At 38.6% G+C, this 27,361-nt stretch overlaps 1 protein-coding gene across 1 annotated transcript in view; it reads left to right on the forward strand.

Moving 5' to 3' along the window:
* Positions 1-1,201: 1,201 nt before the first annotated feature.
* The window catches only part of SPAG17 (sperm associated antigen 17), a 90,110-nt gene continuing 63,950 nt past the window's right edge, over positions 1,202-27,361 (forward strand). Inside the window, exons 1-4 of the mRNA XM_069031546.1 lie at positions 1,202-1,294; positions 9,693-9,833; positions 10,631-10,690; positions 24,595-24,726. Of these exons, the coding sequence (XP_068887647.1) occupies positions 1,202-1,294; positions 9,693-9,833; positions 10,631-10,690; positions 24,595-24,726 (426 nt within the window). The remainder of the gene's footprint in view (positions 1,295-9,692; positions 9,834-10,630; positions 10,691-24,594; positions 24,727-27,361) is intronic.

Genomic DNA, 27,361 nt, shown 5'->3' on the forward strand with positions numbered 1-27,361 from the left:
ATACAGCATACACACTAGGTCAGTATCATCCCAGAATGAAATCCTGACTAAGGCAGTAACACACTGCACAGCAGGGTTTTAAGCTCTGACCAAAATAAAATAAAGATTTGGAGGCTCTGAGCAACCCTGATCAGTATAAGGGGGTGGGGGAAGGGCAGCATGTGGTTTGGGGTATTTTCACCAAATGTTAAATCACACAGAATATTTCACTCGTCTCCAGTGTGAGATCACGACATGACTCCTCTGTAATGAATTCTTTATCTTGGCAGCTCTCCTGTTTTCTCCCAACAGTGCCTCCCTCTCCCCTTCTGGTCCCAGTGCCGGAACATATGGTAGTATTTGGAGAGCCACTTGGGCCTGGGAGAAGGGCTGGCTGCCCACACCTGTGCACCCCCCGCCTCGCTGCTCGGGTCACGCTCCAGTGCCACGGCTGGAGCTCATTCCTTTGCCCTCCTCTCCAGGCACGCCGAGAGCTGCCACGGGTGCTGCAGAGTGGCCCTGGAGATGAGATGTGTCACTTGGTGCCCCGGGGATGAGATGTGTCACTTGGTGCCCCGGGGATGAGATGTGTCACTTGGTGTCTGTGTGAGCGTGTGCTGCCCCAACACTCTCCATGCAGCCTCAGTGAGGCCTCTCCGTCGGGCAGCCGTGATGGGGGCGGCTCGTTGTCTCAAAAATGATGATGGAAAGCACCCAAAAGCCCCATGAGCATGCCACAGAATCCATCAGGTTGAAAGGGACCACAGTGGGTCGTCTGGTCCAACCTCTGCGCTTAAGCAGGGTTCCTAGAATCACATGGCACAGAGTTGCATCCAAATGGCTCTTGACTATCTCCAGTGAGTGAGACTCTGCAACCTCTCCGGGCTGTTCCAGTGTGCGGCCACCCATACAGCAAAGTTCTCACCCATACTCGGGTGTAACTTCCCGTGCATCAGTTCCTGCCTGTTGCCCCTTGTCCTATGCCTGGCTCCATACTCTGACACCCCCGCTTTAGATATTTACAGACACTGATGATGTCCCCTCCCGAGGCTGAACAGGGCCGGCTCCCCCAGCCTTTCCCCGCAGGAGCGATGCTCCAGGCGGCCGCCCCGGGCGAGCCCGGCCGGGCCCAGCGCTCTCCCGGCCGGCAGGCACCGCCCACGGGCGCGGTCTCCGGGGCGACGCGTGGGGCCGGCGGAGCTGCCGCAGCCGCCGCACCGCCATGGGCCCCAAGGGGCTCAGGTCCGGCCGGGAGTCGCTGGTGCTCGGGCTGTCGAGCTGGGAGCCCGCGCTGGTGTCCGCCCGCCTCGAGGAGGTGAAGGCAGCTGAGGGGCAGAGCTGGCGGCGCGGTGGGAAGGGGGAGCGGGCTGGAGGCGGCTCTCGCCGCTCCCCCGCCCCGGGGGTCGCGGCTGCCGGGGGCTCCAGGGGGCCCCAGGGTGGCCCTGGGGAGGGCTGTGAATGGTCCCGATGTGCGGCGGAGGCCCCCTGCCCCTTTGCCCCTCGCCACCGAGCGTCGCCCTGAGGGTTTCTCTGCTGCTCCTCCTCCTCAGCACTTTCCTTTCTGGGCTTTGGGTGCCAAGTTTCGGCTCGGAGTGAACTTTTTATAAACTGCTGAACAACGAGGTTTGATGGAGGTGCTGACACAGCATTAACTGTAGCGTTGAAAATGTGAGGCTGTAATTTTCCTGCCTGAGTGTGTGCAGCTAAAAAGCACTTTTTTTTTCCTTTTTATTTTTTTTCTTTTACAGAGTGTGAGGATCTAAAGGCATATTTAGGTTTTCAGGTTCTGTGTAAGCAATGTAATTCTCATAAATCTTGACTTGCAAGAGAAAATTTGGTTTCAAATAGGGTGGTAGTTTAGCAAACAATAATATTTATCTCACATGTGTTTATCTAGCACGGCTTCTGCAAGTGAGACAAATTGCTTCCGTGGTTTCCTTGTTTTGTGGATTCCTGTTGTGCCCTATTAAAAAAAAAAAAAAAAAAAAAAAAAGAAGCAGTTTTTTGTTTTAGCTGCTGTAGGTTTGTGTTTTGTTGATTTTTTTCTTTTAATATGGCAGCAGTACTGGTTAAATATAAGGAACTTTTAATTCAGGAGGAGGCTTTTAAACTGGCTAATTGCTTTTCCCGAAAATGCCACAGATGTCAAAAAATCTCTTAAATATTTAGTTGCTTTTACTTTTATTTGGCAGTAACCATATAATACAAGTTTAGCCAAACAAGACCACTTTTTGAATAGCTTAGGCTGTTGTTTCCCATTTTTCCCCTAGAACGCAGATTTTTCAGTAGAGTTCTAAGGGCTTGAGCCCTTTCTTACTTGTGAGTCTTGTCCCTACCCTTGGAAAACCTCCCTGAAGCATAAGAATGGGCTGAAGGTCCAATCTCCATCACCTACTCTGTTCCTGGTCTTTCTCCCATGCTTACTAGCAAGGTGCCAATTAGTGATTATGGTTTTTTATGGTGGTGTTTATTGTGGTTGTGGATATTGTGCAGTGAATTCACTGAACAAAGTGCTTTGTATGCTCTGCTGCCTCTACACATAATTTATTGCATTTCTTAAATGCAAACCATTATATTGAAGTATTTTTAAAGGTAGGAAATAAAATGCTCAAAATTTAGGAAACGTCAAAGTTGGTATTATTCAGGACCACACATTGAGGCAGATGGAAAAAAAAAGTCGAATGTTCACTGAATGGGGCAAGAATTCTGTAGGAAAAAGTATGTGATCACCTAATTAAAGATTATCGTAATGCCTCTACCCATGGGGGCTGACTTGAGATTCCTTGTTTCTGTAATTCTGGTATCGTCTAACTGCTTTCTATTCCAGTTAACTTAATTTCACTTTCTCTGCCATGCTGTTCACAGACAGTGCCTTGGGAACTTGGGAAAAACTGTCTCCTTACTGCGGTCAGCTTGAACTCAGGCTTCTGAGATGCTGGGCAGCCACTGAAATTTCTTACTGCAGGAGTGTTCTTATTCAGCTCTTACAGTCATGGGCAAGAGCATACTCGGTGCAAAACTCTCAAATGCCAGCAAATCTCTTCTGAGCATGTGTGAATCAAGATTCATCAAGTGTGGCCAAATGTGGGTGTACTTAATGTAAATAAACATGCTCTGTAAAAGCACATCTTTGACACAAGTACGACTCTGCTGCCAAATTTAATTCCTTCCTCTTGAACACGGAGGGCATTGAATATCTTAACTACTTAATCACATAGGGGTTTTTATTAAAGGATAAACATGATTTTTAAAAATCAAATCCCATTCTGCAAATAGTCTAACCACACTGTCCCTCCCCCCCCCCCCACCCTACCCCAGTAATCATATAACATAAAAAGTTTAAACTCAGATATATGAAGCTCAGGAACTGAAAGCAGTCTGTAAAAGAGAGTGTTGAACAACTTGAATTGTAGGTCTCACCAGACACAGGGCACAGAACTTATTTCTTACTCATCCTCAGTATTGTATATGAAATACCATATGAATCTGAAATTATTTGGGAGACAACAGGAACTCCTATCGAGTAAATAAATTTCTCTCCTCACAATTTGTATGTAAAGAATTTTTAAATCTTTTACTTGCATCAACTTGGAAAATATTCTTTCCCTTTAGTGGAGGCAAAGGGAATTTACTAGGACTGGTTTTAAATTGTACCAGATAGATCGAGTGGTGAAATTTCACATTTTAATGTGTTTATGACTTACCCTATTTTATTAGTTCAATCTATGAAAAAGAGTCATTTTACCAGTGCTGTTAAGGTTTTTATGGACAAGTATGCTAACTGAAATATGATTTAAATGGTATTTACTAACCAAATAATTACTTTTACTAAATGCACTGTGAAAACTGGCAAACACACAACTTAAAAACACATACAGAGGAAATAAGGATTTTCCAGAGCCTCACATGATAGTTTATATATATCTTTCTTGTTTGTAAAGTGTTATGCAGAAGAACATGGAATTGCAGACTGTATTTGCCTTCAGATATTTATCATCTGTTTTGATTGGGTTCACTACAGAATTAAACTGCAGAATGTAAATTAAGATTCTTAGGTAGTTTTAAACTTTGCATGTGTTAAGTACCTTAAGGGCAATATTTGCTGAGTGAAAGGTGAATTCTGGGCTAATACAGCCCTTAATTGAAATAACTGTTATTTATTATTTGTTCTTATTAATTAGTATAACTACGCATAGCAACTGGAAGCCATGTTCTGTGCTGACTTTCCATCTGTATGATTTCTCTCATTTTATTGGCCTTTTAGGGCCTGAAAATTGAAATTAACTTAAATCTTGTGAAACCTCTAAAAATATTCTGAATGGGATGGCTCCACTTTTGATTGCTATTCATACTACTTACTCTTCAGAGAAAAATTAACATTCTGTTGAGCTTTGCTATTATCTCATCTGCCCATGTTGTACAGCAAAAGCTCAGGCTCTTACAAACAAAACCATTAGTAAATGTGGGTGTGTCAATCAGCAGATAATGAGAGTGGGTCTGCAGATTTCTGAGAAGCGATGTCCTACCTTAAGGCTACAAAACTCCTGATAAACAACCTTTCCCAGTAATGCCAACTGTATTTACTGGTTTACAAGCTCCCTCATTGTTGAAAACAAAGAGTGTTAGAGTTGTTGCTACTCTTAATTGTTCATAAATCACTAATATGTTTGATGCCCAGATGTTTGGAGTTTGAGTTTTCAGATGTTTCTTCTCAGCCCTTACAGGTAAATTCAAAGTTCTGCTGTAACGAAATGAACTTACTGGTTGTTGTCCTAAGGACAAAAGCCAAACAGTCAAACAAAACAAACACACAACCCTCAAAAAAAACCACCCCAAACCAACCAAGAAAGCAACTAAACAAAAACCACTAAACCCCACAACATTAAGTACCACAAAAGTAAAATGACAGATACCCCACAAAGCTTGATGCTTTTCTTGGCCAAAGAGATCTAGAAACTGGTACTGCAAAAATAAACAATATACCTGACTTGTTCAATTGTCTTCCCTAGAACAGCTGCCCTTTTGTGTCTAGGAAATGAAGCAGAGAAAACAAGATATGTTTAAAAAGGAAGAAAAAAATGTGTGCTGCATCTGCTTTTTTCTTCAATGTGAATTAAAGTTAGGTATTTTCTTAACATGCCTATGCTATTCCAATACTGCTGTGGTGAACAAGATACACAGGCTATGTGTACTGGTTTTTAACAGTTGGGAAAAAGCACATTACAGAGGAACACAATGGAGGCTTGAGAACAAAATCGTGAGAGGCACCTTCTGTGTTTCGTGGAAGCAAGGATTTTGGGCAACCAAAAAAAAGTTTGCTGCTTACATGGAGCCTTCAGAATTAGGTTGATCTTGCAGATTTGGAGCGTCTCCACCTGAGGGACAGGGAAGTCTTCCACACAGATGGTTATTTCTAATACTGAGAGACTTTTGTGCATTTCAGCCCTTGACATGGCCAGGAGTTTTAAAACCAGGAGGACAACGTCATTTGTAACAATGGTAGTCACTGGATGGTTTCCAGTGACAGCGATCTGGCCTGCCCTTAACTGGAGTTTGTTTCAGATTGTTTAAACAGTATTCAGTTGCCAGTGCCACGTTTCCAGCTTCAATTTTTTTTTTTAAATTCATGTTTGAACCGGCATTTTTGATTCTGTGGGATATCTGCTCCCTGCATTTTGGTCTCCTTTGTGCAGTTTGTAGTGCTTGTGTTATATTCTCAATGGCATCCTCCCTAGACTGTTTCCATGATTTTCCAGTAGTTATTTTTATGGTTTTCTCTATTGTGTTCATTAAGCTGGGAACGTCATTTGAGGTAGCCTCAGGGTCACTAATCTATCCTCTTTCAGATCCTTTCTCAAGCCTTGATACTACAATAACATTTGAAAGAATAAAACTAAGTGGAGGAGCAGTTGTATATTGAGGGAGAAAATATTTTTAAAGTAACCATATACATTTTACTACTTTTCCTTCACATTTTTATGTTGTGATTTTAGGTGGTGAGCTGTAGAAGCAGGGTCTGTTTCTTCTCTGTCCTTTCAGTGCCTTGAACATTGGGGATACTGTTACAGGATCGATAATATAAAAGCAGTATTGCAAAAATGCTAGATTTTTAACATCAGAAAAGAGTATAATCAATTAAACACCTTAAACTATATATTAATGGTGCACATTGACTGTCCTTATTGACTTCAATTCATGTTCTTAGTGTGCAGCTTTTCTGAAAAATGATCTTTCAGGGCTTCAAAACCGGTCAGTCTAGAAATAGATGACATGCTATTAATGACTCCGGGAAGTCTAGATCATTATTGCCTGTGAAGGTGTGTGTAGCTACTTCGGATATTTACTAGCTACTTCTAGCTCCTATTCCCAGGTATTGCACTTTTTTTAGAAAAGCAGTTTCTTTTCTTCATTTAGCACTAGGGAGGTATAGGCTGTCTCTAATAATACTTAAATTTTTGCACAAAAGACCTTGTATTGAGCTGCATATACTTCTGTAGAATTAAATAAGGTTATAATTTTCACTACCAGTACAGTTATCTTGCAGAGGCTCATTCCATGTATTTTATTTTGAATGTATTAGCCAATGGCTTGCCTATACTTTAAATATTCTCACAGCTGTTTTGTTGAGAAGCTTTATCACCTTGTTTCTTTGAAGCAGAGCATTTTTAGTGGGGAGAAGATGTGGTGCACCAATGATAATTTCTGCTTGGATAACAAAAATCTGGGGTTGGATAATTTTGTTTGCATAGGTCCTATTTTTTTTTTAAACACACATTTTACACAGGCAGAACCTACCTTGATGTTTTGCTTTGGTGCTTTGTCACAGGCTGCTGTAAAGGTGGGCACCACAGTGGAAACCAGGAAAATTCCCTTTTCTTAGAAAGGCTTATAGTACCTTTGTGAAGGAGAGTCTCATTGCTCAACCATATCTCTGAAAGTGTCTGGGAATTATTATAGGGGCTAGAGGATAAGGATTTGGCGACGGAATCTGAGGATGGAGAAAGCCTGAAGTGGGATCAGATAGTGAAACCGGAGGCTAGCTGAGCAAGGAGACAGAGGACAAGAGCTGGAGAGCAAGTCACAGGTGGGGGAAACATTAAGACAAGTGGTGCAACTCAGAGGAGGAGTGGAGAGTGGAAAAGGATGGAAAAATTAACCAGGGACAGTTGTGACCAAGGGGTGGAAAAATCAAGAAGAGAGAGAATGATAAGGAAGACAGGTTCCACAGATGTTGTTGCAGTGATATTAATCAGTGCTGAGCAGGTTTAATTTGTGGGCAGAGAGCTATCAGCATGTTTTAAGGAGGAACTAAAGAAGGCATAAGCAGAGTCTTAGAACTCTCTGACAGATATTTTTTTATATATCTGAAGAACTGCAGGAAGTTGTGGGAGCAAGCTCTGTATTGCTGCTGGACCATGCTTCCCGTAGGATCCTGAGTAGAACCTGACATTCCTGATTCTTGCTCTGGTACTGGCAGCATCTCTCTGTGAGACTTACTGAACCTTGTTTCCCTCTCTTGGTGGGCCTCACTGAAGTGGGCAGTGTAGTGATAGCAGTTGCTCCATTAGCTCATGCCACAGGTAGATGGTTGTTCTAAAGGCTCCGTGTCTGCTGGTAAGCACCAGGATACTGCCACATGAGAGCATTTCAATCTCAGTTCTGAGAGCCTAGAAAATTATGCATTTCCACACAAGCATGGGCATCAAAATACTTACTGTTCAAAGAATGCTGAAGTTTTGCTGTCCAACTCTTGGCAGGTATACAATGATAACTTTAACCCAGATTAGCTGCAACTCCTGTGCATGTTGATAATATTGGAATACCTAGAGATCTTTCACAGTGCTGTGTGCCAGTAGCTATGTTGCAGCTTTAGGCAGAAGGAGTTACCTTCCTGCACATGAAAAAGATGAAAATGAAATTCAGTGTACTTGGTGCAGTCCCCACTACTGCTGCCACTTCTCCATTGAGCAGTGTCTGCTGCCCCAGGGCAGCTGGGCACTCATAAATTCCACCATGTTTGCATATGCCTAGAGTATCAGTGGTATGCTTGTACTCTATAGTACTCGTAATTTTTAAAATTTGAGGTTTATTTTGTGCTGCAATAAACCATCAAGGAAGTTCATGATGTGTGGAAGTGTAGATGCCCTTTTGGATTAGTTATCTGATCTGCAGCTATTTACAGTTTCACCCAGATGATGTTTACATCTTTTTTGTTTTTCTGAATGTTCTGTGGTTAGAAAAATGGGGCATACCCATGTGATGTTATCCTTTGTTACCTTAAGTGTTTGGCAAACTCTTTCCCACCATGCAAGCATACACTGTTTTGAAACTTAGGTCAACTGTGGCTTTCTCCCATCCCAAGCCATCAGTTACTCAAATTGCAGACATTTAGGTATGCATTTTACCAGCTAAGGAAAAGAACAAATGAAGAAGGGTACTGTAAAACTGGAAGAAGATGCTTCTCTTACCATTTGAGTCTTTTTCTTAGACTGGTCCTTTTCCTCACTTTACCATAAGCTCAGCTCAGGTTTTGTTCCTATTCCACAAGGACTTTGTACATAATATAAATATATGAAATTATTCAATATCCTAAAGTTACCACCCTATCTTAAACCTCTTAAAATCTTTCCTTGCTATGCTGCACACTGGATTGTGACTCTGCTTATCCTGGTCCCAGGTTAAGCATTAATGTGACTGTCCTGGGACTGCCGTGATCTGACTGAATCCCTCTCCATGTTTACCTTTATGCAGCTGTATTGGTAACCTTGCAGTTTACACATCCAGATATGCATTTAAAAAAAAAGTAAATTCAGTAATTCCTGTACAGCACAACCATTAAAAATGCTCATAGTTCAGCCACCACTAATGCTGATAAAGAATACTCTAGAGTGAGATGTAGATGTGCTAGAGATAGCGACTCATTCTGTGAAAGGGATTCCAGTAGGTTAAAGCAGAAATGTGAAAGAGAAAAACCAGTAAAAGTTACTTAAATTACATAATTTTTAAGCTTTTGTGGATGTATATCAGTAAATAAAGTGTTCAAATTTTTGCTTGTCCTGCTTTTTTTTTAGTGCTGAAAACATTTTTTGCATTAAAATAATGTGTATGCTACTGCAAATGTTTGAAAACTCCTGGTGTTTTTAATTCATCGATATTGGAGTGAAATACAACTTGCCATTGGTAATTTTTCTTGATTCAGAATATTTGGGGAAACCATGCAAGAACCATAAATATGCCTTCATAAAACATCATAAAAATAATGCTACAATGTTCAGAAAATAGTATCTGGGCATTATCTAATTCACAGGATGAGGAAGCTGAAAATTGTTCATTTTTTCCTACGTCGAATGATCACCATAATACATATATTCAAAATTCACTTTTGTTTGCTACCTAAACTGTCAAATCTGCAAATGCCATTTAAAAGTGAGATGCTAATGCAGCGTTTGCCTGCGAAGGGGTTTGTTAAGTCTGTTAGTAGGTATTTGTGGTTTGCGTAGCATAATGCTGCCACCTCATGGCAGAAAGAATTGGGACAAAGTAGTAGGGCCTTTTTCGGATTGCATGCGATTTCAGCGTGATTAATACAGTGATGTTTAATATGTCTTAAAGTGACATAAAACCATCTCTACAAGATTACTCTTTGAAACTGCAGAGAATAACTTTTGTTGGCATGAGTTTTAATACCTTAAATATTTTCTTTTGGAATGTAGGATGGCTGGAAGCCTAGCATCGCTTTTGTTGTTGGGACCAAGACTGAGGATGAAATCCACACCCAGGCCCTGTCTCTTGCTGTGCAGGTGCCACTGCGAAAGCTCTTCAGTGTGGTAACACGTGAAGACATTTTCCGACAGGTATTCCAAGAAAGTAACTTTTCATAATGAGCCAAGCTGTAGATGTCACTTCTAGATCCTGCCTTCTTTATTCTGTGGTAGTGATAAACTACTCTATGAAAGTTTCAAAAATTACACTAATTCACAGAATCATTAAGGTTGGAGAAGACCTCCAAGATCATCAAGTCCAACCTTTCATTGAACACCACTTTATCAACTACATCACAGCACTATGTGCCACATGCAGTCATTTCTTGAACACTTCCAAGGATGGTGACTCTACCACCTTCCTGGGCAGCCCATTCTAATGCTTAACAATCCTTTCTGTAAAAAAAATTCTTCCTGATGTCCAGCATGAACCTCTCCTGGCACAGCTTGAGGCCTTTTCCTCTCATCCTGTCACTCGTTGCCTGGGAGATGAGGCCGATCCCCACCTTGCTACAACCTCCTTTCAGAAAGTTGAGAGTGATAAGGGCTCCCCTGAGAAAAGGATTTCTCCAGACTAAACAGCCACAGCTCCCTCATCCACTCCTCACAGGACTTACTGTCTATACTTTTTACCAGCTTCATTGCTGTAATTCATAGGAGTTAAAAATGGAAAAATGTTTACTGCTCTGCTCCCTGAAAATGAAGTTTTCCTACAGACTTTTCTTCAAGGTACTGATCACAAAAATCCCTCCCTAAGGTACAGGGTTGCCATAAGATGATTCTTCACTATTTTGGAGTGTGAGTGTAGCATTTTCAAAAGGGAATAATGAGTAAAATAATTTGTGTAAACATAAAATCTTCTCACAGTAGAATGCTTTATTTACTTGCAGATCGCAGAATATGGAGGTCAAAAGGCAAAAAAGGCTAAGGATGTGCCTATGTACTATGAGGTAAGTTAAAACAGGTATTGCAGAGTCAGTGCTCCTTTACACTGAAGTATGTAGAGCTGTGTGGTTTTGTTACACATTCTTGAGTAAATGCAAATTTATTAGATCTAGCTGTTAAAAACATTCAACCATCTAGATACTTTGAACTGCTTTGTTTTTGTGTTACCAACAGTATTCTGTTGGACACTGATTAAATGATGATCAAAACGTCTTTTCAGGGATGAGTTTTATTATTGAAGGATATGTTACGTGCTCATGTTTTGATGGTGATGTCTCAAATTACAGAAAACCTGTCAGACTCTTCCAGATGCTCCCAAAAATTTAGACACTTATACCTTCATTTAAACAGGGCAATGCAGTCCCCTATATGAAACACTATTCTGTGTGCCAGTACCCGTTATAATCTCAGTTTGATGTAACCTGATTCATGTAGTGGGCTGTGTCAGCAGGGTTTGGAATCATGCTTAGTACAAAGAGTACTTCCTCCTACCCTGTTAATGTTTTACTTACAGCTTGTGAGAGGCTATAAAATCCTGTGATTAATTAGAAGATTGTTTAAAATTTTCTCAGGTAGAGTTTTACAGTCCTACAGACCTGGACCGTAAAGAATTTTGGATCCCTCTAAAAAGATCTTGTTTGCATTTTATTTCTGCAATGACCAATAAACTTTTTATGTGTCTCAGGTTTTGGTGGACTTTATAGCAGTTTTTTTAGATGCAGTCTGTTTTTCAGTAATGCCCAGCTACTATCTGAACAAGTCCCTTTGGAATTATTTACCACTGACAGGACTGTGAATTTTATGCAATTAACCCTCTCCATTTAGGACTAGCCTCCCAGGCAAGCTCACCCTTATATTACCTGGTATGTAAAACTTCTTCAGTCCTACTTGACAGAAGGATTTTGAAGTCTAGCTCTAAGCAGAAGCTTTGTGTGATACCTGTATTTAATTACTAAGAGCAATTTTCCTTGTGAAGTGGACACTTATTAAATTCCAGCTGTCAGTGCTGTGTCTCATTAGCTACTTACTTTACTCCTCAAAGACATTTTTTTTGCTCCCCTCCTTTAGCACAGACTATAAAATGCCTGTTCTGACCTTTTGCTTGGACTCAGTTTCCGTTCAGGCTGTAACAAATTAAAAGATCGATCATGTTGCCGCAGCATTAAGATCCTACCTCCTTGGGCAGAGTTTACTCCCAAACATTCACATAGATTCCATGTGCAGATTGTGCATTCAAAGCTTTCACTGCTTTCACTGCTTCCACTAGCAAAGATAAACGAATGCCACGTTGGCACAGAGCACAGGGTTGTGAAAAGTTCTTCTGAGAGGAGCATTTCTGTCATTGCCACGTACAGTTCTCTGTGGCAGGATTCAACATGCTGCCACTTCCACAAGTTTCCGTATTAATTTTTAGAGATACTGTGAGATTCCTGACATTTAATGCTCCTGGAACATAAGACATGTACCTGTGTGTGAATTTGGGACTAATGATGTGCATAGTAATGTGGTTGTTATTGATATTGGTAGTAATGTTGTTACCCATGTCATCAGTCTTGCACTTTGTGACTGCTGAAGTACAGGGGTTTTGATAAATTTCAGTGCAGCAGTCTGCAGTGCCTAATAGTCAAGAACCTTTAACCAACGGCTCATGATATATTGCAAGCTAATTATATATAATATTAAAATAATTCCTGCTGTCTATTCTAAGTTATTCCCCTTCAGGCTTTCTATCATTTTACTGTTTTGTATTTCATATCACTCTTATTGTACAAATTGAAGAGGATCAAGGCAGGGTTTATAAATATGTAGTTAAAAGATTTCCAAATCCAGAAGAATTAAGTGTCTAATACCTTTTCTGACTCTTACCTGACTTGATGGGGGTAGGAGTCCTGATTGGTAATTTTGTACTAATTCCAGCACTTAATTGAATGATTATAGGCTGATTCTTTCAAAAAGATGCTGAGGAAATAATTTTTTCCTTATGTATGAAAGGGAAAATGTTAAGCTTCCTGTAATATATCAACAGATTTCATAATTTATCATGTACAGTTTTTCCAACAATACCTAAAAGTACAAATACGTGCATTTCATCAGCAAGGTGTATCTTTTATTGTTTACAAACCTGTTTGTTGGGTCAGTTTTCTATCAAGGTTAATAACATCATGTGTAATTAAGATATTTTACCACTATTAAATATGCTAGTGTTGTTAAGGTCTGATTATTGAGAAATGCCTCTGCCCAAATTAAGGTGCAAACAAGACCATGTGCCAAAGTCAATAGTACAAATTTTATTTACAATGAATTAGAAATAGAAAAGAGAGGGGAGAGAGGGAGAGTTCAAGTACAAGATAGTCACCACCCACGGATCCAGCGGCATCCTGTTAGTCCTTCTTCACTCTGGGCTTTTTGGTGGTGGGGGTCCTGAGGTCATTCAAAACTTTTCATTATCTATACATTTTAGCAAACAAAGGATTAATGCTTGTTAGCTACACGATTCTCTTATGCTATTGGTTAAATGATTGTCTTACCTTTAGTGCTAATTAGTCTGCATGCTCAGTCTTTCCCTTGAGTCAGTGAGTTTCTGGGATCAGTGTTCACAACCTTCCCATGCCAGAATTGCCTTTTATCCAGTTGGAGCTGATTTCAGCACAGTTGCTGCATTGGCTTTCCTTGTGACCCATAGATTCTCCATTTTGTGTCCATTATCAGTGATACATTCTTTTCCCTAGGCTTTGTTAACCTCCCCCTCAGTGTGAAATAACATCTGGACAATAGTATCACCTTTATCTTATGTTATCTATGGTCCAGGTTTCAGGTATCCAGAATAATATTGGGGGGGGGGGGGGCTTTGGTGGTCCTTGGTGCCCATAGATGCCATCTCTCCCATAATTTGGGGTGATCTTTGTTCGACTGGTGATATGCCAATGGGCAGTTGCTTCTTTACAGAGTTTGCCACAGTGGGAGCCCAGGGTGTGCTAGCCAGATCTTGCCTCCACCAGGCCCAGAGTCAGCACCACCCTGTCACTCCCTTCTGTGCTAATCTCATGGCAAAATCCTTCCATGGCCTTAACAGTGTTTGAGACAGGCAACTGTGCTCTTTAAGTCCTTACAAGTGTTTTAGTTTCCAAACTTTGAATTTTGAAAATCTATTCAAGCCTAAATTTTCCACACTAGAATTACTCATGAGGCTGGCTTTTTTTTTTTTTTTTATTATTTCCCCCACCTCCCCCTTGAAACTTCTGGTGAGATTGAGTTCAGGGGCTGTGTGGCTGAAAGGATCTTATTTCTTTTCTTTATCTTGTAAGAGTTATTTTCCAGTTTTGTTGGACTCACTGGGACAGGGTACAGAAAGTTGCCTTTATGCTACCCAGGAAATTCTGAGAAGAAATCATGTCCCATACTAATAAGGGAACAAGCTGGAGATGAGAGGTAGTAGCATGGTGATTATGAGAGCAGATGGAGTCTCATGTGGCCCCTTCACCTGAGATGACTGGTAGTAGATGGATAGTGTTGCTGGAAATGGACAGTTGAATAAGGGTCATGGCCATGAGAGAGAGAGGGATAGAAGGGGGAGAGACATGGAAGAGTCTTGTGGTTCTGTCAGATAAGCTGAGATGCTTGGGAAAAAGCTTCATGGAAAGATGAAAAAGGCTCAACTGGCAGAGATGAGAGCAGTTTTGCTTGGTTGTGGATTGCAGAATGTTGCCTTTAAAGTGTGTCCTTGTTCTTGTGAAGCCAGCAAAACTAAAATGTTGGAAGAGAAGCATCCTTCCATGCTACTCTGACTCATCTCTGGGACAAGTCATCCAGTATGACCAAAAAGGTGTAATTGCAATTAAAATATTAATCTTTATTCCGCTACTGGTCCAGAATTACTATATCAGTTTTTGTTTCTCCCAGCAAAGTTCCTGCCATAGTTGTCAAACTGAAAAATATAATCAGATCAGATGCCAAATCCAAATTGCGTCCCATTCCTGTCCTGGAATTCCATGAGACTGGAGCAGAATTAATCAGTTGTAAATAAGTATTTCTCAGCTGTTAGTCACCAGGTTGATAGCTAGCTCTACTGGCATCTCCTGCATTTTCAGGGTGGGAGGCAGCATGAGCAGTGTGCAGTACATTCCAGTATTCCTCCCTAGACTTAGGATTCCATGAGGACAATTATAGGTCAATACAAGTTAGAAAAGATCCTGGGCATAGCAGAATTTTATGTATATGTGTGTGCGTATGTGTATAATTATTATTTATATATGTATATATACATTTTATATATATATATATATATATCTCCCATAACTTGCAGGAGATAGGAGGAGGAGGTGATTGGAGAAGGCATTCATATTAGAAAGGAAAAGGTAAAAATGCAATACCTAGGCTTTGGACCTCAAATGTAGTGGAAGTGTTTGGTGCAGCTGAAAGTTTCCAGCAAATAATTTTTTCTGTTTTTTTAAACCTACACCCTGTGTAGGTTTAAATGATGCCAACACAATGATGCCTTTTTTTCTCCTCTTTTTCTTTCCTTCCTATCCAATACCACAGAGCTTAGGGAATTATGCTTTTCACTGTATCATATTTTCTGTTTCAAATAGAATTGCAGCCTTGCCATAGAAAGCTATTCTCGTTGTGAAAAGGCCGCCTTATTTTTTTTTTCTTGAAGAGAACAAAATTGAATTGGTTATTATTTTACCCTCCTTTTGTTGTCTATTGAATCCTCCTTTACGTCATTAAGGAAATAGCATCTCCTTTGTTGTTCTGCAATGATCAGCATTATGTTGCCAGTACATATGTTATTCTAATTTCCCTTTTGTAAGTGTTGGTGTGATATTTTCTTTTATTTGCTGTAAAAGTGCCCGTGTTCTCCAAGAGTTGGTTGAAGTCAATACTTGTAATACAAAATGTTCCTCGGCTACTGTTTTTAATACTTTGATTATATTGTCCAGGTCTACTGATTTTTGGTATTCCTAGCTTTAAAAGCTGCCTTTTTGCAACTTTCTGTTGATGCAGTTGGAAATAATTGCTTCTAATGAAATGAGACAACCATATTATCTGTGGGTTTTTCCTGAATATAAAGTGGAATAATCACTGTGATTAGCCCTAATTTTCCTGCATCTGTATTGACTCTTCTGCTGTTTCAATTTAATACCAGACCAATGCCATGTTAATGATTTTTTTTCTCTGATACAGTTAAAAAATAAGTTCATGCTTATATCTGCTGGCATATGTTGTCTCTCTCTTTTTTTTTTTTTTTTTCTTTCTTCATTGAATCTGAAGTAGTGAGGACTTTTAAATTCGACTGTCCAGGATCTTGCAATCCCACCTGGTTTATCTGAATTATCTCTGATATTCACATGTGACCAGCAAGCAAACATTAGATTGCAAATCGTATGCTGGAACTGTAAATATTTAAACAGAAAGTAATATAAAATTTTGACTACAAATCATTCTACTTTTTGTCTTCACTGGGTGAAGAGAGGACCTGTTTGATTCTCCTGTTGGCTTGTTCCAGATCTGTATGGCGAATTTTTCATACAAAACCTCACTTTATTTTACCTCCTTACTAACAGGGAAGCAGTGTCAGCTCAGAAACCTCAAACCTCTGCATGGATAAAAGCAGGAGAAGCTCCAGGCTCAGTGTCGAGATACATAACAGCCAACCCTTATCACCAGGCATGCTGAGAGATCAACTTGTTGTGCAGTTTCAATAAACAAACCAAAGAGATCCCCAGTCTAGATCCCTCTATTGCCAAGCATAATATGCATAGTTTTGCCATTAAAATCCAGTTCAGTTGAGTGCTTGCATTTAAATCTTAATTAGTTCATGTTTTGTAAAGCTCATTTAGAGGTCTAAAAGGTTATTGGTTAGAAATAGAATCTTACTGTTTTAAAATTATTTAGGTCATTCGTGTTCTGGTTTTTTTCATTGGGTTTGTTGTTACTGTTGTTGTTGCTTTTCCCTGTAAGATTGTGCTGCCATAATCCTTGGGAAATTGTATGATGTTCACTGTACTTCTTGCCTTAATAGGCAATCAACTGCAGCAGATACAGAAGAATCCTTGAGTTTTCTGGGTGTACATAAAACAGATTCCTCTTCTGTCACTTCCAATATAAAATATATTACCAAGATATTAAGAACTTCTGTAGGATAGTAAAACATAACAATTAACAAGCCCAAGTTGAAAAAAGTTAAATAAATGTAGCCAGGAAGCAGTGGATGTAAAGCAGTTTTCAAGCATTCCTGTGAATTTATGCTTTGATAGAAATGTGTAGAGTGTAGACTTATGAAGTAAGGGTTGCTGCTGGTAAGATTATTTTAAGATCTGGTCACATCATGATATAAAGAGAAGGTCCACTTTAGATTGGAACTATGTGTTTCCTGGGATAGGTGCTCCTACTATATTATGAAATTTTATATATTTGTATATTGTATTATATATATGATTATATTATTTTATTATATGTAATTATAGTTAGGTAATAGATATATTTAAATATATATATTTTTGATGTGTATGCATGTGTATAATTATTCAAAACTACTTTCTATTACTCACCCCAATGGCATGAATTTCATTTTTAAAAAAGTAAAGAATAGGTATTCTCTTTCTAAACATCTTTCATGTCCTCTCTTCAGTAGGTCTTAAAGACTTTATATCTTTATATTACTGTATCTCTTTCTATTGTCTATGTCCCTTTTTTAAACTCTCTTATCATTGTGTCTTACAATATCTTCAGAAAATTAAAAAAAGGGAGAGCAGCACTAGGCACAAGGAATATGCATTTATTTGTGTTCATTATAGTCAATTTCTAGAGTTGAAAAATCAAAAATGTTGGGTTTAGCTTTATGTGAAAGAGAACTTTTAATGTCAGAGACATAACATTTATAGGAAGGAATATTTTCACCCACGTACAAGCTCAGAAGTGTTGTCTGGCACTGGGAGAACAGCAAACTCAATAGCAGCCAGGATATGGGGCACTCAAGAAAGAGGTTTCAAACATAGTGTTAGTGAGGAGTGTTTTTAAGAAAGCCTTTTGATTTCTTGTGGAAACATATAATTAAAGATATCATATTTTTGTTGAAGTGTATGGATTTTGACACAACACCATAACAAAGGTTGTGGTCAAGATTAGGCTTTCTCAAAAGTAAAGATAGCCCTATTAAAACTGAACCTTCTGACTCTAAATACGAATGTCAATAGAATTCTGTTCTTAATACAAGTTAGATTTTGTTTTCATTCCACAGGAACAAAATTAATTTTGAAAGTTGGTGTAAAATGGAACAGCTCAGGAGCCAAAATTTATCTGGTGTCATTATTTTCATGAGAGGGTTTGACACTAAAAACAACTTTGGCAGCCATGCTGAATGATTAGAGGGATAGAAAGATTTAATTTTATTTTTCATTCCAGTACAAAACAAATTTAATACTGCGGTATTAAATGTCATAATAAAATGGAGCAGTTCTCCAGTCAGTCTTTGTTAAGTGGTATTGTGTGGATGCAAGTTTAGAGAATTTTATTGCAGAAGGACTTGGCCCTTACACTGTGTGGATATGCAGAGGTTTAATGTGTACACTAGGGAATTGTTGTTAAATGAATAGGCCTTTTAGGGAGGTACTGGCTTCAGGGAAGGTTAAGGGACTTTAAATCCTACTGTGGGCATTATCTCTTCATCTGCTTTCAGCTCTTTTCTACCTGTTACCAAGCTCCTACTGGTTTGTGGAACAGAATATAGTATGTTTTATAAATGATCCACTAAATGAGGTGTTATATTTACCTGAGATATTTAGGGTCTTGTCTTCTGAGGAGTGTTTAACTACTTTGTCTTCTGGTTCCCAGTATTTTGGTCAATCTGCTTTAAAGGATGTTAGGAAAAGCATTTGTTAGTTTAGGCTTAGCATGTCTTTGCATCAGCCTTTGCTATTGTCAGAGCATCTGATGCCACTGCATGATCAAGTGGCCTGTGAAATCCTTTAAGTTATCAAATTGTACACCTTCCATTTGGATTTGTTTATTCCATGAAAGGAAACTGTTGTTGCTATGAACCAGTCAGTTCTATAAATTGTAGCTGTTCGCAGTCAGCTCCTTAAGTATCTCTAGTTCAGTATCCCTTTCCAGGAACAATGTGTCATGTTAAGAAGTACCAGCATTTCTAAATGTTTAAACTGGGGAAAAAAGTCTTGAGCTCGAGCAGGAAAACAATCTATGTTTTCTAATTTTGTTTCCTAAAATCTGAGAGGTTCTATTATTTACATGAGTCAGTTGACTTGCACGTCTTTTATTTTCATTTCAGAGTAGTGACTCTTGATAGTCCTAATGCTAGGATTTTAGAAACATGCATTATTATTTAATTACTGATAGTTGTAATTATTTGACCTGAAGCTATTCATAATATTCAAATTGTTGGTGGTTTATTTTCTCGGAAAGAGAATTGATACTTTTTGAAATTCATATACCTATTTAAAACCTGCATTAGAACACTGGTAAGAATTTGGTTTTCTTCATAGTTTACAAGATTTCCTGCATACATGCAAATTGGTATAAAATTTCTGCTTTTTCTGTGCAGGTTTTGTTGAAATGTCTGTATAACTAGAGAAAACAGAAATTATGTTTGTGAGAATGTCATCCCTGAAGTGGTAGAGGGACTCTCTGAAGTAGCCAAAGACAATGCTGTCTTCTGGGATTTTGTCTTCAAAGTTTTTAGGGGACTGTAATTGGTTCATTAAAGGCAATAAAGTGTATGACATTTTTCTCAAGTACAGCAAGTAATCCCAGAATCCTTTGTCACCAAATTTTAACAAATAAAAACTCAAAGCCCTGTTGCAAAGTTGGACCAACCAAGCTGGAAAGATCCTGCTCAGTTTTGTGGTGCCAAGCCTACCTGGCCCAAATGTTTGGATGTGGCTTAGAAAACTCTGTGAAGACATAGCTGGATGGGTTCTGCCAGCACAAGGGTTAATGAGGCAACTTTGCTTCTTAAATTTTTTTGTTCCACCTCTGATTGGGTTCTCTTCCTAGCCAGATGCAGTGTTAGAGAAGCGTGACTAAATCTTTTAGCTTTGTGATGTTCATTGTGTGGATCCAGTTGGCTGAAATTCCTGGAGACAATTTACTTCTCAGAAGCTTAAAATATTCTGTGCCATAATGGAAAGATTTGCTGGGCAGATTCATCCCACTGAAATGTAAACATTTCAGTATTTGATCATAGCAAAATATCTCTTCATCTGAGCACAAATCACGACAGACTGGTCTGTCCTCTTTTTCTAAAAGGGTCTGGGTTCTGTAGGAGTTCTTCAAAAATCACTTAAATGCTGGTTCAAATATTGCCCCCCAACCAGTGTTAAAAGAAAACAGGTATATGAAGGGTCACATGAGAAAACCTTCCCTGTGCATAGAACTCCTTCCTGAGATAGCAGTGCTAATGCCTGATCTTTCCAATCACTGGATATTTGTATCCCTTAAAGCTATTTGGTTTTTGTAGCAGCTAGTGGTCAGGGAGCCATAGGAGGTGCACATCCCAGATGGTGAGAGCTCCTGTATGAGCTCTCTAATAAAGCCCTCCTTATTTTTATGTAACGTATTTTCTCATTTTTACTGAAATTAGGTTATTCACCATTTCTATTTTTCTTAAAACATTAATTAAGTACTTGACATAACACTGTGCATATGTGTTAGAAAATTCTCAGAGCATCACTGAGATTAAACCAATTAAAATATCCTCTCAGGTTGCAGATTTTCTATAGAGAGGGGTTTAGAGAACAGAATTTCTTAAAATGGATAATTCTAATAGGTTTCTGCTAACCAGATCAAGCTGTGTTGTGTTTTGGCAAAAAACAGACTCACTCATGTGAGTGACAAGTTATTTTTCTAGAGTAAAAGCAGCCATTTGCTTCTACTTTGAGAAATGTTCTCACAATAGAAAGGAAGATATTTAGCACATGAACAGCATTCATATTTGCTCAGTATTGCTTCATTTTAGTAGGTTTATTTGAAAAGGACTCCATGGGGAAGAAGGAGTCATCAAATCCACTGTAATTATTTTCATTCTCTGTATACATCTTCACAAGGATGACTCATTTGGCTTATCTTAGGTTTTACAGTCTACCTTGTGGATACAAAAGTTTTATATGGAGCTCTGTACAGATATAAAATTGATGTATTGATTTATGTGAGTCTTTAAGCTCTCTTTGAACTGTGAGTCATTAATTCACTAGTGCAAGACAATGATTAAGCAAGTGATCTTTTGACATCATAGGTGGGAAGAGGTTCTGAGAGTTAAAATGAAGCTAGGTAAATGGTCTATTATGAGAAACTGAGTTGTCTTTCAACACACTGGAGGTGTCATCTGAAAAAAAGTTGTTTCAGTTAGCTCAGATCCTTCCTGGTATTCTTTCAAAACGATTGCTTGTAGTATGCATTAGTCAATGGAATGACATTGGCAGAGTTAGAAATATTTAATAGTATGTGTAAAGAAGTCTCCTTTGGAAAAAACAATTATCAGTATGATACATGCAGCTTTTGTCCCTTAGTCTGTCTTGAAAGTTGCTTGTGAAGGACTCCTAAGACTGACAGCAGACTGTAAAAAGTCAAGATCACTTTTTTCCCCCACTTTTATTACTTTGCTCAGGAAAATACATCTGAATAGTAATTACCAACTTGGTTGTGTAATCCATGTAACCTCTTGACTGATGACTATCGTGCTTCAAATTGACTTGAACTGTGTCAGCAGCTAAGGGGATTTTACTTACTTGGTTCTTCTAGGAACTATTATGTTTCTTTTAGGAAGTGTATATGAGTCTGAGGCATATGTGATGGGCTGGATTTCTTACAGTTCCAAGAACAAGAGGGAAGGCAGAGCTTTAGAAAGCTCACTCTGGATATTGGAGAACTATACTGTGAAGTGGGTTCATAGCAAACAATGTTACTGCTTCTAGGCAGTAATAAAGCTGTGAAAGTTTATAATCTAATTTATCTTTCTGAAAGATTTTCTGATAATGATTTAGCAGCCACAATGGTTCTGTATCTTGAAAAAGAGGCATTTCAAAGAAAGATAGCACAGACTCTGGCTTTAAATGTTTCCCTAACTTTTAAGACCTATCTCCTATCTCAGTGGCGCTGACATCTGTCAATAGTGTAGGGTCACTTACAAGCACTCATGCAGTGTTTGAATGCCTGGAAATACATGCCCTTTGCACCAGACAGCTAAATCTCTGTGTGGTTCATACTGCCACCATATGAGATCAAATACTGCATCACCAAAGCCTTTCTGCACTTCACCAATGTGACCCCTCCTGTGTGAGGAATGCTAAGTTTCCTCTTGCTTTAAAGGAAAAGAGGCCCTACCTAACTAAGTTTGTCCATCCAAGTTTCCATGGTTTCTCACATAAGAAAAAGATCATCACTGGTGGGATGAAGTATAGCCAATCTGTAACAAATCCACTTCATAGTATCCAAAAAACTTCCTTCTGTATTCCTACCAACTTTTTGTCTTGCACTTTTTTTTTTTTCACTTAAGGCTGTAGATTTTTAACTGTTTGTGCCAGGTGCCTGCATAATTCACAGGACCACAGATGAAGTAAATATGGATGTGTAATAAATTTAATTTTTTTTATCTGCTGTGAATGGATTGATCTATGTTCTGTCCTTAGGATTGGTTTTAATTTCCTCATGTGTAAAGTGGATTTTACATTTCTGTATGAAAAGCTATTTCTTTTCCTTGTATTGCCAAATGTCATGTGCTTATTCTGTCTTTGTTTTATTTGTGTGACCTCTTTCCACAGTCATGGAATGTATTCCTGTTAAATAGTTTTGGTTATACTTCTCGTGGCTCACATAAGAAAATTCATCCTTCCTACCCACTCTGCTTCATCAAGTCTCTTCATTCCTGCATTCTCTAACTACAAAATAGGAATAATCATGATGCATTGCTTTTGGCTGGTAAAATGCTTTGAAATTCTCAGGAAGAATGGGTTTTAAGAATTTAAGCACTTTTTTCTTCTTCCATGAACAATAAATCAGCAACCGCCATCGCACTGGATTACTATATATACAGTTTTCAGGAATCTTTCCAGAATCCCTCCATTTCCCCTCTATTGTGTTTCAAGAAATGTGCAACTCATCTACATTAGGCCATTGAGAAGCATCACTTTCCATAGGCTGTTAACATCAATTCTGAAAAAAAACTGTATGACAATTTTTCTCTCTGAGGGAAATTACTGTGATATTTCTACCACAGTCTCTTTCTTTCAAGGCACAGATTTGTGTGCCTAGCTCTGAGTGACTATTTTTTGTTGGAATAACTAGTAGTTCCTAGTGAACCCACAGTCTGTGGGAATTTTTAAGTCTTGTTCTTAACATATCCTTGATTTTCTGCCATGACTGATGTCAGGGGGTCATTCCAGAAGCCTTCTATGGTTGGATTGTTGAGCTAGTGACCAGTAAGGAGTCTTACTTTGGATGCAAAGCATGGAAAATGAAACTGATCGTAATCATGATGTTTCTTCCTTTGTGTACATTAAGATCATTAGGTTTATTTTTGTTAGAGGAGCAGGATTGTTTTGGAAGGGTTTTTAAATGCATATGTTTTGGTTTGTCTCCCTGTTAATGCGACTCGGACAAAATCTGAATTTTAAGACACTTCTTTTTCTGCTCCTTGCTTTCATTTGTATGAAACAATAATTCGGCATATAATAGTCTGGAATCCAATTTGGCTCTGTTTTATTCAGAGAAGCACTTTTAGTGTCTACGTTTAGGTGAGAAGTGAAAATTTCTAAACTAGGCAAGAACCTATGAAAGCTCAAGGCTAATGGTGGTGTTTGCATTAGACAAGACACAGTTCAGTGAGATGCAGTGTGCACCTTCATTGTCTCAGTGTTAGCAAGCAAAATTGACACCATATGTGCCCAACTGTAATTGCTCCAGGAGGAGAAAAGAGAAACATGTCAGAACATTTGAGTAACACCTAATTTCAGCCCATGGTTATAAATAAAGCTGATGGTTGCTTAAAAACAAAAGTAAGAAAATATTATGGTTATATTATTCTTCAACAGCGCTTCCTACATAGGTGAACTTTATTACGGAGACAACACAAGTGAAAAGAAACATATAACAACTTTTTTACGGTATTTTTATGTTATTTTATTTTTTTCGCAGTAAATAAAGTGGTTATGAGGCTCCAAGGAAAACGGCCCAGATGTTAGTGAGTTGTATGAAATTTAGTGGAAACAAGCTGTAAAAAACATAGTCATAAAACAGCCTGTCAATGCCACACATCTGGACAATGCAGCTGTATGTTCCTGCTGCTGTCATCACCCTAAGAAAACTCAATAGCCTTATTTCACCCCAATTAGGCTGCATACCAACAGAATCAGAATTACACGGGGGGGGGGGGGGGGGGGAGGAGAGAGGGGGGCGGTGTTTTCACCAAGACAGACCCTCTCAAATTCCCTTCAAGAAGTTTTTATCTTTAATTCAAGGCTAGTCCCTGAGACACTGGTCACTTTGTAAACAGTTCTCCAAACTATTCCTTGATTTGCTATCTGTTATGTGCTTTTTAATTTATTACTTTATAATATGTAGTTGCTTCATGTTCCTTCTTTGTTTAAAACCTAAAGAAAATTACATTTTCCTGTGAGAACTCTGTCTGTTGAGTTTCTCATAAATCATAGAAGTTTTTTCCATCCTACTTTTATCTCATACTATAGCCAATATAACTTCATTTGAGGTCTTTGGAACCAGAGAATAATGGTGTGTCTTACTGATATATTGTTTTTTCTGGGAATGCAGCCATTTTGACCCACACATGGTACAATGTGAGATAGCACTTCCTCATTTCAGCATGCAAATAAATATGAGTCAAGTGCAGTATTCAAACTATGCAAGCAATAGTTTTGTTGGGGTTTTTTTTCCTCTACAGGTGATAGAATTAGCCAAAGCCTTTCTGGACAGGGGTGAAGAAATTCCTGTAACACTAACTGGAAAGCTGTTGAAATTTCAGTTGCTTTGTCTCAAACAGAAGGACCTTCAGAGAAGAGAAGAGGAAAAGAAGGTACTGTAGTATGCCCTAGGAACATTTCATTTTTGAAGACTTCTATTCTAGTGTTGTTTCCATAAATTCAGCTTTCTTCTCAGGTTTGGCTTTCTAGAACTGTCATTAAAGAGAAATGTGATTAGAAATATCTTTTTAAGTTGCTTAGATTTTGTGGATGAAGCTCTCAGTTACTCAGATGCCAGTGAGGACGTGGAAAATAAAAGAAAATAAAAACAATATACAAGAACTCTTTACTAGCTGAGTCCCAAGACCAATAGAAAACAGAGCTAGGAACAGGCTTCAGCTGAGTGTATCCCTGCTGAAGTAAAAGTAGGAGATGTTGTTACTTGGGAGGTATCAAGGATAGACACAGAGCAGACTGTGATAGGGTTATTGTTACGAATCTCCTCTCTGGAGGACATTTGGAGAAGTTATCATTTCCATCCTCTGGCACTAAGGCAGGATAATAATTACATAAACTATTCCTGGCAGATGTTTGTTGAACCTTTTCTCAAAACTTCCTGGTGGTGTGTCTTTACTTTTCCATGGTGATCAGTATTATTTCTGAACAATCTCTGTAATGCACCCATTTGGGAAAGGTTTTCCATCTTACCAAACTGACTCTCATTTAAATCTGTTACAGTTTCGCTTCTCACTGTGTATGGGGACAACATCACCCTCCATTCTACAGAAATCTATTACATATTTAACTAAACAAACCCAAATATATGTCCTGGTTGCTAGTTTTTGATTATGGATGTTCCTCTCCTCTGAACTCTCTCAAAACAGTACATATTTTGAAGTCTGTTTCTCAGAACCAGGTACCACATTTTCCAGTGTTCCCAAAACTTGCTTCCATATGTTCTCTAAGGTCATCACTACTAGCTCCAAGATTGCCTTGGACAGATTGCTTATGTGTTCTAGGAGAAATTTCACCAAGCTTGCACAGAATCACAGATCCGACCTCTAATTTATTTCTAACAACTTTTGGAGTTGTCAGTGGTACATTTCAACAATTTACTGAACAGTTGGTTTTGCTGTAGTCATTTTCCAGCACAGATTCATGAAACTGAAGGCCTTTATCAGAAAGTCATATAATTGCTGCAGTAATTGATCAGAAACTATAATATGAAGTGTAATGACATGGAGACCTAAGCAATCTGTGCACGTAAAAGATGCAAGCAGAAAATGGTTGAATTGGTTTTGTATGGCTGAAAACTGTAAATTGTTTTAATAAACAATTTTATTTGTGGGAGTAGTTGATGGCTGAAGTGTAGCACATGACCACAAGAACATTAAATGCTAGGTGATTACATTAAAATTGTGTCGTGTTCCCACAGAAGTCAATTTATTAGGAAATGATAATGTAAGCCACAGAAATATATTAAGAATATGAGAAAAATAATGTGTTTTCAATGGGAAAAGAAAGTGAGAGACTGAAGCTATAGAATAGATTGTTTATGGTGAATTGAAAAAAAATGGCTTTTCTCTTAGATAGCAGTCAATCCTTGTAATTAAACTGTAAAACAAAAATTTGAAGTTTGATGGCACTTCAATATTAGAATGGAGCCTTCAGCTTTGATTTAGCAGGATTAGTCTTGTAACTGTAATTTTATTTCCCTGGTTAATTTGAAGATAGTCAGTGTTGAAGGTTGAAGAGTCTCTGGAACTTACAGTTACTTCTCTGTTTTAGCCAAACTGTCTGAAAAAGTTGTCACCTCCTTTGAATTGTATCTATATCAATGTGTGACAGGCAAACACGAGAGCAGCAGTTGAAGGGTGGAGACAAGAATTGGAGGGCTCTTGGCTATGAGGATGCTCTGCAGTACAAAGTGGGAAGAGACTGACTTCTAATTTAGACTTCTATCTCTAAATTGGCTGCCATAAAATTTTTAATCCCTTCCAACTAGCATGCACAATGTAAGTTTTGTTGCCAAGAATCCGGATGTTGAAAAGAGGATTTTACTCACAAATCAGTTCTCAGAAAGCAAACATATCTGTCCATTTTTTTTTAAATAGACACCAGTTATTAGAATGGATAAGCAGAACTAATACAACATGTAAATAACCAAAAATAAGGCATTAGGAAATTTCTGTATTTCATTAGGAACAGGAGCTTGTCATAAATTGACAGGTCTATGTATTTAAAATAATATGCAGAACAGAAGTGTCTCTGAATTAGAAAACTGTTTGAGTTAGTAAAATTCTGTAATGTGAAGTTTATAATGACAAAATTGCAGAAGTCAGTGGAATATTAGAAACTCCACAAAAAGCTGCACCTTGTAGGGAAGGAGAAATATGACATTGAAATGAAAAGGAGAGAGTCCTGGAAAGGAGAGGCTTTTACTTTCTGAAGTAACCTGACCTTTCTGAAGGTCAAGTAGTGTTCTTTGTTAGAATCTTATCAAGTCCAGAAATGTCTCTGGTCATTTAAGAATTTCTTAAAATGAAGCAGATGCAATAGATAAAGTTGATTGTGAACTCTGTGGCATGATGATTGTATCACCTGTTTGGTGTGTTCATCAGCTTAGAATTCAAAGAATTACTATCAAAATTTCGGATTTGAAATGTCAAAAGTGTAACAAATTTCAAAGAAAATAATGAAAGCCTGCAAATCCTTCATTTCGCAGTGCAAATAGTTTTAAGAATCTGT

Source organism: Aphelocoma coerulescens, chromosome 1 (genome assembly GCF_041296385.1).
Source record: "Aphelocoma coerulescens isolate FSJ_1873_10779 chromosome 1, UR_Acoe_1.0, whole genome shotgun sequence".
Taxonomy (NCBI): domain Eukaryota; kingdom Metazoa; phylum Chordata; class Aves; order Passeriformes; family Corvidae; genus Aphelocoma; species Aphelocoma coerulescens.